The 14,856-nt window shown below is 51.2% G+C and overlaps 1 protein-coding gene across 1 annotated transcript in view; it reads right to left on the bottom strand.

Annotated features, from left to right (window-relative positions):
* Mthl1 (adhesion G-protein coupled receptor methuselah-like 1) overlaps positions 1 to 14,856 on the bottom strand; it is a 179,517-nt gene that overhangs the window by 16,931 nt on the left and 147,730 nt on the right. The window contains exon 5 of the mRNA XM_076304388.1: positions 13,245 to 13,429. Coding sequence (XP_076160503.1) covers positions 13,245 to 13,429 — 185 coding nt within the window. The remainder of the gene's footprint in view (positions 1 to 13,244; positions 13,430 to 14,856) is intronic.

Consider the following 14,856-nt stretch of genomic DNA (forward strand, 5'->3'; position numbering starts at 1 on the left):
AACGGGGCATGGCGATGAACGACTAGACCGTAACGGTCACTTCGGGACACCAAACGAAAAATAACCAATTTGGTAACGACCCCCTCCCCCGTGTCTTCTCAAGGGCTGTATCGATTCAAGTCGTTGCATTCCAACAATTACGATAGAAAAATCTGTTTTCAAACGTCACTTTCTTCAATGCCATTCCTTACCAGTTAAATCCACATTTCCGTATCGCGTGAAAATATGCACCTATACGCAAACACATCTCGTTGAATCGCATTGCACAAAGTACGTGTCGGCCGATGTTCGTTCGGATGCAATTATTCCTTCCGGTAGAAAGAAAAATGATAAAGAATTCGGAATTTTCAGCCCCGAAAAATAGCAGAGCCCCCTCGAGCGAACGTTCGTCCGCTCGAGGATCGAGGTTCGCTCCCGCTCCTTTTTGCCAGACTCTCGTTTCCCTTTTTATTCCCGGCAGCTCGTCGGAGCTAATTCAAAATTCCACGGCCGTCCGACGCTCGGCCAAAATTCAACAACTTTTTCGTCGCGCGTAGTGGCAGACTTCTCGTCCACCTCCACCTAGGGACGTCCGGTTCTTCGTTCTCGGTCCAAGTTTTTCCATCAAGACCAGCCGACTCGGAGGTAGCCAGCTTCCGCGAATACTCGCGGGAAAAAGAGCGCGTATCCGTTATCGCGGCGATACGAGCGACTCGAAACTCCAAATGGATTTTGTTTTCACCGACGGAAGAAGAAAATAATATTTCCCGTAAGACGAGGGGAGTCGATCACCCTTCCCTCCTATCAACTCGATACGCGATAATCAGAGTTTCTAATCGGACTTTGGCCCTCCTCCGCGGTACTGTATCTCTCGTGGAGGCAGCGGACCGGAGCGAGACCACGTTCAAATGGATTTTCTTTGCTCGAGCGAACCGAGAGATAAGCGGCTACGGTTTTTGCCGTAACAACTTCCCCGCATTAGGGACGATAACGCAGCGTCCATCCCGTAGTTTACGCGTCTCTCGAAACTCGATCCCCCGAAAGTCCAGTTACCAATTTTGGCATCCTCGAGCCGAACTGAAATCCCTTTGTAGCCGGTCTCGGGACGTTGCTCCGTTCTCGTTGGAACGAGATCGACTTTTTGCAACGTTACGCGACCACATATTTCCGTGTTCGCCAACAGAGGCATATACGTTGATCGTTTCCCGCAAGTTCACGTACCAGCTTCGATCGGTGTACGCACGATCCTTTAGCGATCTCTCAATGTCCCGGCGCATAAGGCAAGGCTTGTTAGAATGCCTCATCGAAACCGTCATTCTTCCTTTTCGTATTTTCTTGCTCCATCTTCTTTCGTTAAATTAAAAGCCGCCACGGTTCCAACGAATTAAGAAAATCCGTTCTCATAGCCTCGGTTACGGGACACGGTATCGAAAACACCACCGTATCGATCCTCGCGCACCTCTCGGACCACTTTGAACTCGGTATTTAAAACCAATTCCTATTTATCGTCCATACGGTGACAACGTTCACGAGGAGAAACGAGAGTCTCCCCGATCGATATCGTTCACGGTAGGCGCGATACGATAAAAGTAATCCACCCCGAAAATTCCAAAGATTCGAAACAGCAGGTGTCCCAACACTTTCTAGCGCCGTTGGACGATCCACTTTATCTTCGTTTCGAGTCTTGCCACGGGACGGTAAATACGAAAAAATAACGAAGTTCCGAGCGAAACGAGGAGAGGAAGGGGAAGAACGAAAGAAAACCGGTGAACAAAAGAAACGACAGCCGGAGGAGTAATGAACGAGTTACGAATCTTGGGAGTACGGGGAGGCAAACTGGCGTCTATATTTGCTGGGTACTGGCGGGTCGCCAACAATAGCTGTTTCGGTCAGGTTATATCTCACTCCATGGCAACCCATAACAAACATAAGTGAATTATGTCGACGCGTGCCGTTCGATACTTTACGGTGGCGCGGTCAAACCCGATTAATCCGGCGTCGAAAACGCTTCGCGAGATCAATTGCGTACGGTGAGTGTCGCCTTCCATCCCGTTCTCCCTCGTTCCGTTCTCACCGAATCACGTTTTAACGACGCCAATTTATTCCGCGTTCACCCGTTTAACGGCGGGCTCGATTTTTCGGCTGCTCGTATGCGAAGACACGCCGGACGATATTTTTCTCGCCGCTTGGACCGTGATTCTCGTCCATTAGTCGACGAGAAGAAACGCATCGTCGCGCGTAAACGGTGTCTCGAGCCACGGAACACGGTGTTCTTTCCATCGGAATCTTCCTTCGACACCGTCGGGTTAACGACCCGTTAACTTTATCGCTATACTAACCACAGAGCATCCCCCTATTGTTGTCAGTAACGGCCGTATCGTTGACGGAATTGCGCGTTAAACGCCGGTAGCGAACACGAATCGACAACGCGATACCTTGTAACCGAAATCGAGATCCCTCCTCGACGAAAGACGAGAGGTTGTTCCGTGTTCGAATCCACCGGTAGTGGTATACTTCTTTTCGCGATCTTTCGCGAGTATCGACTTGTGACCCACGCTTGCTACCAGAAGGAAACCGACCGTTTTCCCCAAGTACGAGTACTTGCTCCGGTCGGTGTGTTTACGGTCTCTCACCGATCTCCCAATGCCCTGGCGTATAAGGCAGGGTGTTGTAAAGTTCAGATTATGATATGCAGGGATCTCGCGTATTCAGTAGTATAGTTTTTTGTACATATGAGAATAGAAAGTCCGAAGAAACAAGTATACGGTAATATGGCTTGACGTGAACGACGACAGTGTGGTCTTCGTGACTCTCGACTTGGAACTGAATAGAAAAAAGCCAAAAGAAAAATAGCCAAACCGTTGACGACCCTTCCGCGCCAATATGGAGACAGTCCTTCAAACTGACATCGACCCTTAGGATCATTGTTGCATTCACTCCAACACAGGGGCTGCTAGGTTACCTTACCGACGAGTCCACTAGCAGCCCCGAGATGAAACGCTCTCCCTTCACCTTTTCCATCTTCGACACTCTTAGAACAGCCAAAGACTTACAAGTTAGCGTCCATGGTCACTATGGAACCGAAGCTCGATGTCGTTCGAGATAACGCAAAGAAAATAATTCCAATCGAGTATAACCTCGTTACTCCGGTAAAAACGATCCAAGAAAACTCCCCGCTGGTGGAGACACTGCAGCCGCCAAGCTTCCTCCTCGCGACTGCTGGAGCCTGGATTACGGGGATTTTCTCTTATTTCGAGCTGTGTAATCTCCCTGGCCGAGTCGGTACCATGAATTACGGACCACTCCGTATACAAGGTCCTCGACCACCGAACGTCCCGAAGTGTAAGACAACAGGGTCCACCGGGTCGCGTCTCTCCAGAGCTCGGTACGAGGAAACACGGTTCGACCCTCTTCCATCCCTGTTCCATCGTCTCCTTTTTCAGCCGGCGTACGCGCGTTTCCATCCGAACTGGCTAAGGACTTGTTCGGCAGCCTGCCAAGGGAACTCGTGCACTCGATCGTAGCTCGCGAGAATTTGATATTTCGTTGGAGAACCGATTGCCGATCGAAATGTCGCGAGAATAATAAGGAACCGTCGAAAATCACCGGTAGCGAGGACCACCGTCGTATTATTCGTCAGGTACAATGGCGACGGTGAATAGAACCCGGTATGAATGGGACTCGAAACTTGGAACTTGCGTGAACGTTCGATTTATTTACCGGGGGCTTACGAAACACGGAATTGTATCGGCGAGCGCGAAACTATCAGAAATGCAACGAGGTTCGTTGCTCGGTATCGGCGCCAAGAATGCCCGTTCGAGAAAGAGGGAGGGATGGAAGGAGGGCAAAAGTTCGGGTACGAGAGACGGAGACGTTAACGGTGTTGTCTCGCTGGCTAATGGTGTCCTCTCGTGGAAGGTGACGACGATTTATACAGCCAGACGTCGTTGTAATTGTCGGTGTTTTTCCGGATCATCGAGCGGGCCAAGGGGTACGCGATTTACGAGCGACGGTTCCGAGCGCGCAACAACAAGCTTTCCTCGCTTTATCAATTACAATGTTCGCGACGGAAACGGAGCGAACGAGCGAAAGCACGTAAATCAACCACGGGGAGAATTTGAAAAACGCGTTAAATTCTCGCGTCACAAATCGCTGTCAAATATAATTAGCCGTCCGATCCAGAGAGAGAGACAGAGAGGGAGAAGGAGAGCGTTCCACGTCCCGATGGGCGGGGGTTCCGCCTCGATTCGAGTTTCATCTCTGCTGGCAGTCCCCAAACATCCCCCCCGTGTGTTTCCCACCGTAGCCAGATTTATCGCCGGCGTCATTTTAATCACCGACGGTTTTTCGGATAATCGAAAGTGATTGCGCTATAGAGCTTGTATCGCGCGCTTCGGCCAACCAGCCCGCGAACCCCGTTCCCAACGAATCATCTCCCCCGCGACCGGAAACCCCAAAAAGTGCTGGTCGTTCGACGAATTTTCCACCCCCTGGCCAATGAAACCGCGCCGATGGATTTCGTACCGCGCCAACCGTTGCGTCGCGATCCGTTCCCGCGTTGCGTTCTCGAACGTACAAACCAGAGAGAGGGGGCCCCCTCGATTCGTGAATAATTTTCAAACTCGACGAGCGGAACCCTCGAACCGCGACAATTGTCACGGAAGTTTATACGAACGTACAGAAGGATTACCAGGGCTTGTAAAAATAACACATTGAGCGCGATCACCGAGGATTTACGCTTGTAACCTCTTTCATCGGAAGATCGCGAACTATACGTGTCCCCCTGGTGCACCGGACGGGTGTTCGACACGGAACAACCAGGCCCCCTCGTGTTTATCCGATGCGAGACCCTTTGGACTACTGTAATCGCAAGGATGTTTTCTCTCGGGTCATTTTCACCGTAACGCATTCCACCAGGGACGGTTTAACGCAGTGTTTGATAAGCGCGAACACCACTCGTGCGTAAAATTGTATCGATTTCCGTGGTAAGTGTTCCCATCTTTTTCGAAAGACGAATTTCTTCTTCCTTGGGATACCTTAGTCCGTGTTTGGCAATTTTGAGAGAGCTTTCGATTCGAAGCGCGAAAGCTTCGATAGAGACTGTCGTGGAATTGTTTCGAATCGTGGAACGACGAGAAAATTCCCTCGAAGGTGTCGCGAATCTACGACATCGTGGGGGACGACCCCGTCGTCTCGAGACCGATCGGGGGGCCTCGGGTTTACGAGGCTCGAAAGGCGACAAAGACAATACGAGAATTCCTTTCCAAAGCCCCGCGTTTCCGATTCATTGCCCAACGCGGCCAATAAAACGAGAGTGCGCGATAAATAAAGCAGGATTCGCTTACGGGGGTGCGGTGATGGCGTGGGGGAGGTCGACAGGGGTTTTGCTCGGTGCACTTCCACGGCTCTTTAGCATTCGCTAATTCCCCTCCCCCTTCCGCATTTCATTAGCTACTCGTGCGCCCTAATCGTTTCCCTCCCCCGCGTCGATCGATTTCGTTTCTCGCGCTCACGCGACAACTATTTGCTTCGATTAACCGATCTCGATACATCGATGCGAATACACTCGCTTCGGTACATTCCCGAAGAGTTCCCGACGATTCCGTTTAATTCCATCGAAAGGTACAACGAGCCGTGATCGTGGACATCGGCTCGCGTTCATCGACGGGGAGAATCCGATGATTCGGCGCGAGGGGCGTACGTAGAACCCCGGCCTCTTTTTTAATTTTACCACTCGCGGGTATTTCCTGCCGTTTAAACGCGACGAATCGGCTCTCGATTATTAACGCGTAGCGCGACCCGTTTATCGGTATTCCCGGATAAAATGTTCAACGATGGTCCTCCGCTTCTACGTGGACGCGGTCAGCGAATTCGAAGGACTTTCGTCCCCTCCCCCTTGACTCGTTATACGCGCTCGTTATTACGAGCCAAACGAACCGAACCGATTCGTTTAATCGTCCCCGAGACCAACGACGGCTATTAATCGCGCCAGCCCCGGCCAGATTCGTTTTAATTTCGAGGCTGCTCGTTCCGCGACGTTCGACCATTTTCGTTCGTTGACACCGGAGGTTTTTTCTTTTTTTGTTTGTTTTCGCGTCGAAACGATGAATATTCGTCGCGCCTTGCGAAAGGGACACAGAGCTGTTCGTTTTTCCAAAGGTGTGGGAATTTTCCGATTACCGTCGCGTCGGTTAACTCGTAGGACACTGGCGATACGTCGACACAGATGGAAGGACAATAGGGTGGATCCGTGTTCGTCGACCGAGGTCTGTGTCCGATCTGGTCGGACCACCGCAGGGTCCGTCCGTAGCCCTCTACCGATCCAAAACAGTTTGCAGAGTCCGATCCTAAGGCAAAACCACCGCAACGCGCGCGGTATCTTTCAATAAGAGTTTCGCGGCTTTAACGAAGCGATAATAAATATCGGTGAGGGGGTGCACGCGTCTGCGGGTTGCTAGACACACACACGGCCGAGTGGATTCGCTGTGAACGCGCGTGTTAGTGGGTCCGGAGATAGGGGTGGCGTTTCGCCGGTTTCGCACGGTCGAGTTGGACAGGTTATCTCTCTAATCCTATCGTTTCGGTCTACGCTGTTCCAGGGTATGCCGAACTTCCAGGGGCATGAGATTGCATAGATACGGAGGATAGTCCGGAGATTTACCATTCTAATGTATGCGAACGTTAGTTGAATATTCCGTTCCTGGCGAGCAACTGCTACCGAGATGCGTCTCGAGCCCCTTCCGCCGCAACGATCCCACGCTTCGTTTTTTCGGTGCAACTTTCTCGACGCTCGTCCGTGAAAAGTCGAACGATCGATCGTCCCTCGGTGAAAAAGCCATCGATAATTTCCATCGCGACGGAAAATCTCGCCAAGAGAAACGATGGATGGCGCAAGTGGAAATCAAAGTCAAATTCACCGAGTTCGATGCGTTTGCCATTTTCCGATAAGGGAACTGTAGCAACGGGTCGCACGATTGGAATTCAAAGACGGTTTCTGCGTCCTCTGGGCATTCGATCGTGGTAAACTCGGATCGGAAGAACTCGATATGCAATAGGAATTTTATCCGAGTTGCGTTTGCAATTTTCCCATAAGGGAACTGTAGCAACGAGTCGCACGATTAGGATTCAAAGATGGTTTCTCCCTTCTCTGGGCATCCAATCGTGGTAAACTCGGTTTGGAAGCACTCGATATGCAATAGAAATCTTATCCGAGTTGCGTATGCAATTTTCTGATAAGGGAACTGTAGCAACGAGTCGCACAATTAGGATTCAAAGATGGTTTCTCCCTTCTCTGGGCATCCAATCGTGGTAAACTCGGTTTGGAAGCACTCGATATGCAATAGAAATCTTATCCGACTTGCGTTTGCAACTTTCCGACCACGGAACTGTAGCAACGGGTCGCACGATTGAAATTCAAAGATGATTTCTCCGTTCTCTGGGCATTCAATCATGGTAAACTCGGTTCAGAGGAACTCGATATGCAATAGAAATCTTATCCGACTTGCGTTTGCAACTTTCCGACAACGGAACTGTAGCAACTTGTCGATTGAAATTCAAACTCTCCCATCTTCTCCGCTCGAACTTCCTTCGAGTTCTTAACGCACAAAATTCTCATCCTTTAACACTGTTCGTGAAGATCTTCGCCCAGTTCCCTGTCCTTCTCGCTCCCCATCGTTCCACCATTTATCCGGAATGGCTAATCGCGACCAACAGGTGCACGAACTCTTTCGCCGAAACCTCGAAACCTCGAAACCTTCTCGACGAATTCCCTGGAATCTCGTATCGATGATCCTCTCACCTCGGAGCGGAAAACGTACGAACGATTTGGAAAATGACGCGATCCCGCGGTAGTCGCGACGAGCGACCTGCAAGCTTTTTGTTGCTCTCGAGCGGATCGGCGCGTACGAAATGCCGAGAAAGGGGGGTTAGGGGTTGCCACGACTGGCTCGTTTCGAGGCTACTTAAACGGTTCGCCGTGTGCGTTTACGTGCGCGGTTTAGTGGGCCGCGCTGTAGTTAGCAGGCTTAGAGAGGTGAACAAGAGTTCCATCGCGCTGTGGGGTCGGGACTGGCTGGCACCAGATTTATCTCTCTACCCCATCGTTTCGGGGCTGCGTTGTTACGGGGCGCGCCGTAACACCGGAACGCCAGAATGCCAGTGCACCGGCCCGATTAGGGGAGGCTCGAATGCCAGCCCAGCTTCGAGCGCGGATCGTTCCAATGTGCGCCGCTAAACGAGTTCTTCTTACGTTCCCCGTTCGTTCACCCTCCCGTGGTACCGTGGACACCCTCGATGCGTCTGTTTTTCCTCCCCCGTTTCGAAAACCGTGCACACAGGGACGCTTCGAAACGATCCTCGCTGTCATCCGCGCGACGAATTAGAAATTAAAGAACCTTGCCCTCTGTTCGAATCGAAGCTGTTTCTCTACCCTCTTGAGAAATCGCGCAGAGTTGGTTGTGCGAAATCGAATCGTCTTTCCTCGTCCGTTTTGTACCCAAGTGTCTCTTCTTCTCTGTACGGAAGCTCGTGTACACAGGGTGGTGGTCCCCGCGAGGAATTAGAAATCAAAGCGCGGACCTCTTCCCTTCCTCGTTTCGATGGTCCGTTTCCTCTCTCGAGTTAGAAAATCCTGGACAGAGGGACGGTGAAAGCGATCACGGTCGGCATTTTCGCGAGGAATTAGAAATTAAAGGCTAGATCGCCGCCAGGAGCGCGTGTCGTTCGAGAGGAAGTTGTTTCCAGGGTGTTTATGCATTCAACGGCTCGCACCCTCTCACGAAGGCTCGCTCTCACGATCGTCGGGGTATTACCTGTAGGTGGTTTTTGTCAGGGGTACGAAACCGGGGGACAGAAACGGGGACGAGGAAGTTTCACCGGTCTGGCGCAGAGGGGTTGGACTGGCTGGCGCCAGGTTTATCTCTCGGCCCCATCGTCTCGGCCTACGTTGTTACGGGGTGTGCCCGGGCGACGTAGTGGGAGACCCGAAGTGTCAGGGGAGCAGATGAGGGGAGCTGGTCGAGGGAGGACGGACGAGAGAGAGAGTGCCGAGAGACGAGAGGAGCGATTCGTCGGGAGAGTCGATCAACGCGAAAATTACCGCGAGTGGAAATCGACGACCGATCGGGCCCGTTTGCGCCAATTTCCACGCTTTTGCAACCCCCGTACGGATAAACGCACCGATGGTTACACCCCTCGTAGCGTTGTTTCCAGGAAAAATCGAGTCGACAACACCGAGAGAGCGTTCGACGAACGAGTGCGTCGCTAGCCGAAAGAGACGCGCGTAAAATGAAAAGTCGATACAAGGGGGGCGAGAAATGGACAGGCAGGAGGAACGGACACGCGAGAGACAGAGGCAAAGGAAAGGGTGAAACTTCCCTGTCCGTTCTATCGTCCCTCTGAACCGACTCGTCCGTTCCGCGCGCAAAAGCATTGTGTCAGAACGTAACAACTCGCGATAGCAAGACGACCCGCGGCAGCTTCCCATGGGGCACCATTATCCTGATTTAGCGCCACGGCTACGACTCTATTTCCTACGAGGTTCCCGCCTCCTTTGTCCGGCTTAGCTTTATTTCGAGGTAAAAGGGAGAGGAGAGAGCGAGGGCGAGCCGATCGACACGTCCCGGCACCGTGTACCCCCGGCCGCTCTCGTTACCTTCGAATGCGATTACGTGACAAGGAGTCGCGGCATTGTCGTCTTAGAGAGGACGAGCTACGCGCAGGACGTGTTTTCGACGATCCTAACAAGGACCCACGGACACTCGGTCCCCGTTTCGTTGCGCATCCACGACGCGGACTTCCATCGACGTCGCGACGAGATACGCGTCTCGAAGGACGATTCTGCGGATTCGAGATCGCCTCGAACGTGATTTTCCTCGTGCTTCGCTGCCCCCTTACAAATCCGACTTTTAGCCACGAAATGGCGCCCCCGAATGCTCGAATTCCGTACGGTCGTTTCGATGCTACGATCGTTCCAACACGACCATGTTCGACTCGTTTCCTTCCGTGCACTTTATCCAATTTTTATTACGATTTTTATTACACTCGTAGTAACGATTCTACTTTTATTATTTTCTAGTGTTCGTCTAACCGCGTCTACCGTGAATAAAATATCGATTTTTCCGCTCTTTTGAGAATCGTCGAAGGATTACCTCGTATTAACGTTTCTTTGCTAGAAAGCGGGGTCGGTCGCGCCATAGATCGTATCCATAGTCCACGGTGAAAAAAACTTTCGACTTTCTCGCTCATCTGAGAATCGTCGAGAGTTTACCTCGTATTAACGATTCTACTTTTATTATTTTACAGTATTTCTCTAAGCCGCGTTAAACTTTCAAAAGTCAAAATTACTCAGAATGCGAGCATTTGGTAGCTTCTTTTCTAGAAAGCGGGGTCGGACGCGCCACAGGTCGTATCTCCATCGTCCACGGTGAATAAAACTATCGAGTTTCCCGCTGTTTCGTTAATCGTCGAGGTATCGTCGAGAGTGAATCTCGATCGCGGTAAAAGCTCGTCGACGTTCGGATTCGGGGGAACGCGTCGACCGTATTCGAGAATTCCATCCACGCGACGCGATGCTCACCACCTGAGGAGGGGAACGAGCGAGCGAGCGAGCGAGGTCTCGGTGCGGCCTCGGCGCGCTCGATTTACACCGAGATACTTGGTCGCGAGCGGAAAATATCGCGTAACGCGCGAATACACGGCAACGGGAACCAATAAAATCGCGCTGGATCAATAAACGCGGGTAGGAGAGGTTTTCCGAACGAATCAGGGCCACCCCGAAAACCAGTCTCCCGCGATCCCCCATCGGGCGGAAACCAAAACGAAAATACACGCCTGCAACGGTACCGCCGCCTCGGCGTTTGTATTTGTCAAAGGATATAAAAGCTAAACATTAATCGCCCGGGGTGCCCTCCTCGGCGCTGCATCGATAAATATCGCGAATCGCGGGAAATTAATACGCGGTAACGTTTGAAACGAGTATTTACGCGGATAGAGTTCGAGGCCGAAGATAGATAGAGAGAGAGTGAGAGAGAGAGAGAGAGAGAGAGAGGGAGGAAGAGTATGCTCGGCGGATTACGGGGTGCAGTGGATGTGGATTACGGGGGTTGCTCGTTAAATAGCCTCGAACCGTAGCGAGAGCCTCGACCACGAATAAAGACGCGACATTACCGTTCAGCTCCTTATTATCCCCATTCGGCGTACGCGAGCGCACAACCGCCCCTCTCGCCCTCTCATACCCCCCCGAGAGACCGGAGCTTGCACCGGTTATTATTAGGGATTCGAGGTATTAAGTGTACTTTGGGGGTATCGATCTTCTTATTCGGCCGCCCTGCGTCATACTTAAATACAATCTTTCGGGACCTTGTAATCCTCTTAGCGCGGTATTCCTGCGCCTGGCCCACCCTGCGGACGCTGATAGCGCGTGCCATTGTTTCTTATCCGAACTGATTACGCCTATGCGTACACAACCAGAAACCAGGCTGCGAGAACCCCGAAAACGCAGCTACACGCCCCTAACGAGATATTTTAGGACCCGGGTAATCCTCTTAACGAAATATTCGCCGTTAGGCAATCGGGGGTGTTGCTTCGATTTTTGGTTCGTTTTTTTTTTTAAAGCGTTTTTCTCCATCGGCGATTCTGGATCGTTTTCGACTCGTTTCTCGTATATACGTAGCGAAGGGATACGTACAAGGAGAAATACGCGAGCGCTGCACGGAAAGTGGAACAACAAATTCTCGTCTTCAAAGACGAACGTCAAGGACCATCGAACGAATCTCGTAAACAAGCCGAAGATGCTACATCCGTGTTCGAAACGATAACAAGTTTGCGATCGAACGTAAAATCTGTAACGCGGGTGTCTGTGAAATTTGTTCCTCGACGGAATATATTGGCTTGCTCGAAAAGTCATTTCGTTTTCCAAAATGAAGAATGTATAATTCGATCAAATGTTTATACACTTTAAAAAAATTGTGTTTCATTTCCAACAAAAAGAAACGGAACGAGTTTCCGAACAATCCAATAGTATTTTACGCGCCAATTTTACGAACAACGAACAAAGAAGAAACGAAACGTTGGAGAAGCTATCGGTGGAAAAATTACACCGTAAGTAGGACCAAAGATATTGCGAAAAAAAGTTCGTACGAAGGTTGTTCCGTACGAAGGGAAACGCGGTGTAAATATTTTTTTATCGGTGCAAGTTTCATTCGGAAACGAGCAAACTTTCGTAAGAAACTTTTTTCCGGGTGTTTGGTTCGTTCTCGAAACGAGTGGACCGAGTTCGTATAAAACGATGTACTTTTCACCCGGTCGATTCCGTTTCGCGCCACGTTCGAAGCTGAACGATCCAGGGTCGAATATCTCGGAAATCCTCGGTCGGGAGCTCGAAGTAACTTTTCATCGAGGACGGACGCAGCCACCGCGAACGGGCCTTGATTAGCAATTAATCCGCGGGTCTCCCACCGATCGATCGATTAACGAAACCGATTTAATCAGCGCTCGGAACACGACTGACCAGTCCTATTAATTAGCGGAATAATCGGATCACAGGGAATTACGTGTTAACCGTCCGTCCCCCGTACCTCCTTCCTGGCGTGTATTACTTTCGGTAATAGGCTCCATTACCGTCTGTGGAACTGATCCGTTACTAATGTCACCAAGTCCGGTCGAACTGTCGTCCTAACAACGGAACAACAGATATCCCCGCGTCCCGACGTCCACGGAAATTAATTCACCGATAAGTCGCGCGCGACGCGAAATCCAATTAATTCGCGGTGCTGGTATCGGGAAGGGGTGCGAATTAATTATCGTCCGGGGCGATCTCTTTCCGTTTGCTCGAGGAATTATCACCGCGACAGTTTCGCGCGTTCGAAGTATCCGATCACCGCCAAAGCGCACGATGCTATTAAATCGTTCCCGGGAAACTGGAATCCCTACGCGGCGTGGATCACGATCGGGAAAATTTTTATTCGCCGCGACTCGTAACTGGGTCGAACCCGTTCCGTGATCCCACCCGATGCTTTTCCGTCGTTCGCTTTAACGAGCCGTTCGCAGGGAACGTTTGCTATTTAAGAGCACCCTGTACGAATCGGTCTACCAACGAACGCGGTGTGCCCGGAGCTTTGATTAAAGTCGAGTTTTCCCTACCGACTACTCGGCGACTCTTTCGACGAGCAAACTTTCCTCGACGACGAGTTCAAAGCTACCCGAAGGCTTCGCGAGCCGAACAGGATTTCATGGTAGCGGAGCAAGAGGCACGAGCTGGAACTTACCGTAGAACCAACACTGTTTCTCGCCGAAACGAGGCCGGAGAAATGTGTACTGAGGTTGGGGCGGAAGATGATCCAGAAGGGCGGCCAGCCCGGCGACTAGGAGGGGCCCACCCCAGGCGTAGCAGGCGTACACTCGCAGTCTGAGAGTCTCTTGGCCTTTCTCCAAGCTGGCTGGTCTCAGGTCCCTGCAACGGCAAAAAGGAAGAAAAGGTTGGTCAACCGGGACGAGCGGGGGTTTCGAAGGCGCGCGCGCGCGGCAACGGAAGCCACGAAACACGAGATCGTTCTGTGCACTTAAACGTTGCCCCTGGAACGCGAACAATAAAACACTCCGACAATCCCGCGTAGTCGAGTTCCTCCTTTCCGTATGGAGAGTTCCATTAGAACCGGTGGGAATAAAAGTTACCCGGGAAGCGTTCCTTCCATCCGCGCGATCGATGGTCTCGTCGTTTCGCGTAATCAACGACACCGGGCGCGCAACGTGCCACTAGACGTGCCCGATAAATTCGATCTTTTTCTCGACCTTCGTTCAACGGGTAGGGAATATATCTTCCAGACTCTAAGTAGGATTTATTAATTGTTACCTCCGCGTGAACTGTGCCAAGAGATTTCGCGAAACGTAATCAACGGAGGCGAGAAGAACCCAATGGGGAGCGGAAATCGACGCTACCCGAAACGATTACCTTGGATGCAATCGATGCACCGCTCGCGTTCCTCGAGCTCGTCGAACACGGGCCAGAGGACCAATTTTTTTTTTTTTCTTCTCTAAAGCTTCCACCCTTTCCTCGTCCAGTCCCGACAGTGAAACGCGCGAGTTTCGCGCGAGAGTTTACCCGGAAAGTTTCGCGACCATTAGCATCCCCGGACAAGCGGTAACCGTGCTCCCGATGTTATTATGCAACTCGCAGAGGCCGCTCTCGTGTTTCAACTTCGAGGCATTGCGAACGACACTCCCCGCTGTTCTATTTTCGTTCGCGAAACGGTGCTTTCTGAGCGACAATCGTACGATAACCGACGCTCCATAACGTTCCGCGAGGTTCACGCGCTCTCGTCCTACTTTCCTCCCACGGTTTCTCGTTTTCGTTTCGCTCTATTTCGCTATTTATACCATCGTTCGATCCCCGACTCTTTTATTCCCGTACGTACGCGGAACGTTTCTCGCGCGTATTTGTTCGTTCGCGGATGTTTTCCCTCGAACGTTTATACCTTCGGCGTGTATTCACCTCGGATCCGCGCCGGTACGCTTCCCAAACACGGCTGAACGCGTCGATTATCCGAAACCCCGATCACTCTAATTTCTACAATTCTCCGCGGTCGTTCGTTTACAAGGGTTCGAGATTCAACGTTGTCCAAAGGTGATTAGTTTCTTTAAACCATATTTCTCTCGCAAAGTGCGTACTCTTTTACGCAACAAACGCTCGCGTTTGAAAATTGTTCCACTTCCAGTCCTTTCGAAAGGTACTCTTCCAGACCGATCGTCGAAACGTTCTTTTGCAATAAGATTCACGGTGAGCGAATATGCGACGCTACGACACGTTCGTGTTCGTTCCGTGCACGGTGAACGTGCAAAAAAAAAAAAAAAAAAAAAAAAAACACCGTGGTCGTTGCACGT

The sequence above is a fragment of the Ptiloglossa arizonensis genome, chromosome 2, assembly GCF_051014685.1.
Source record: "Ptiloglossa arizonensis isolate GNS036 chromosome 2, iyPtiAriz1_principal, whole genome shotgun sequence".
NCBI lineage: Eukaryota > Metazoa > Arthropoda > Insecta > Hymenoptera > Colletidae > Ptiloglossa > Ptiloglossa arizonensis.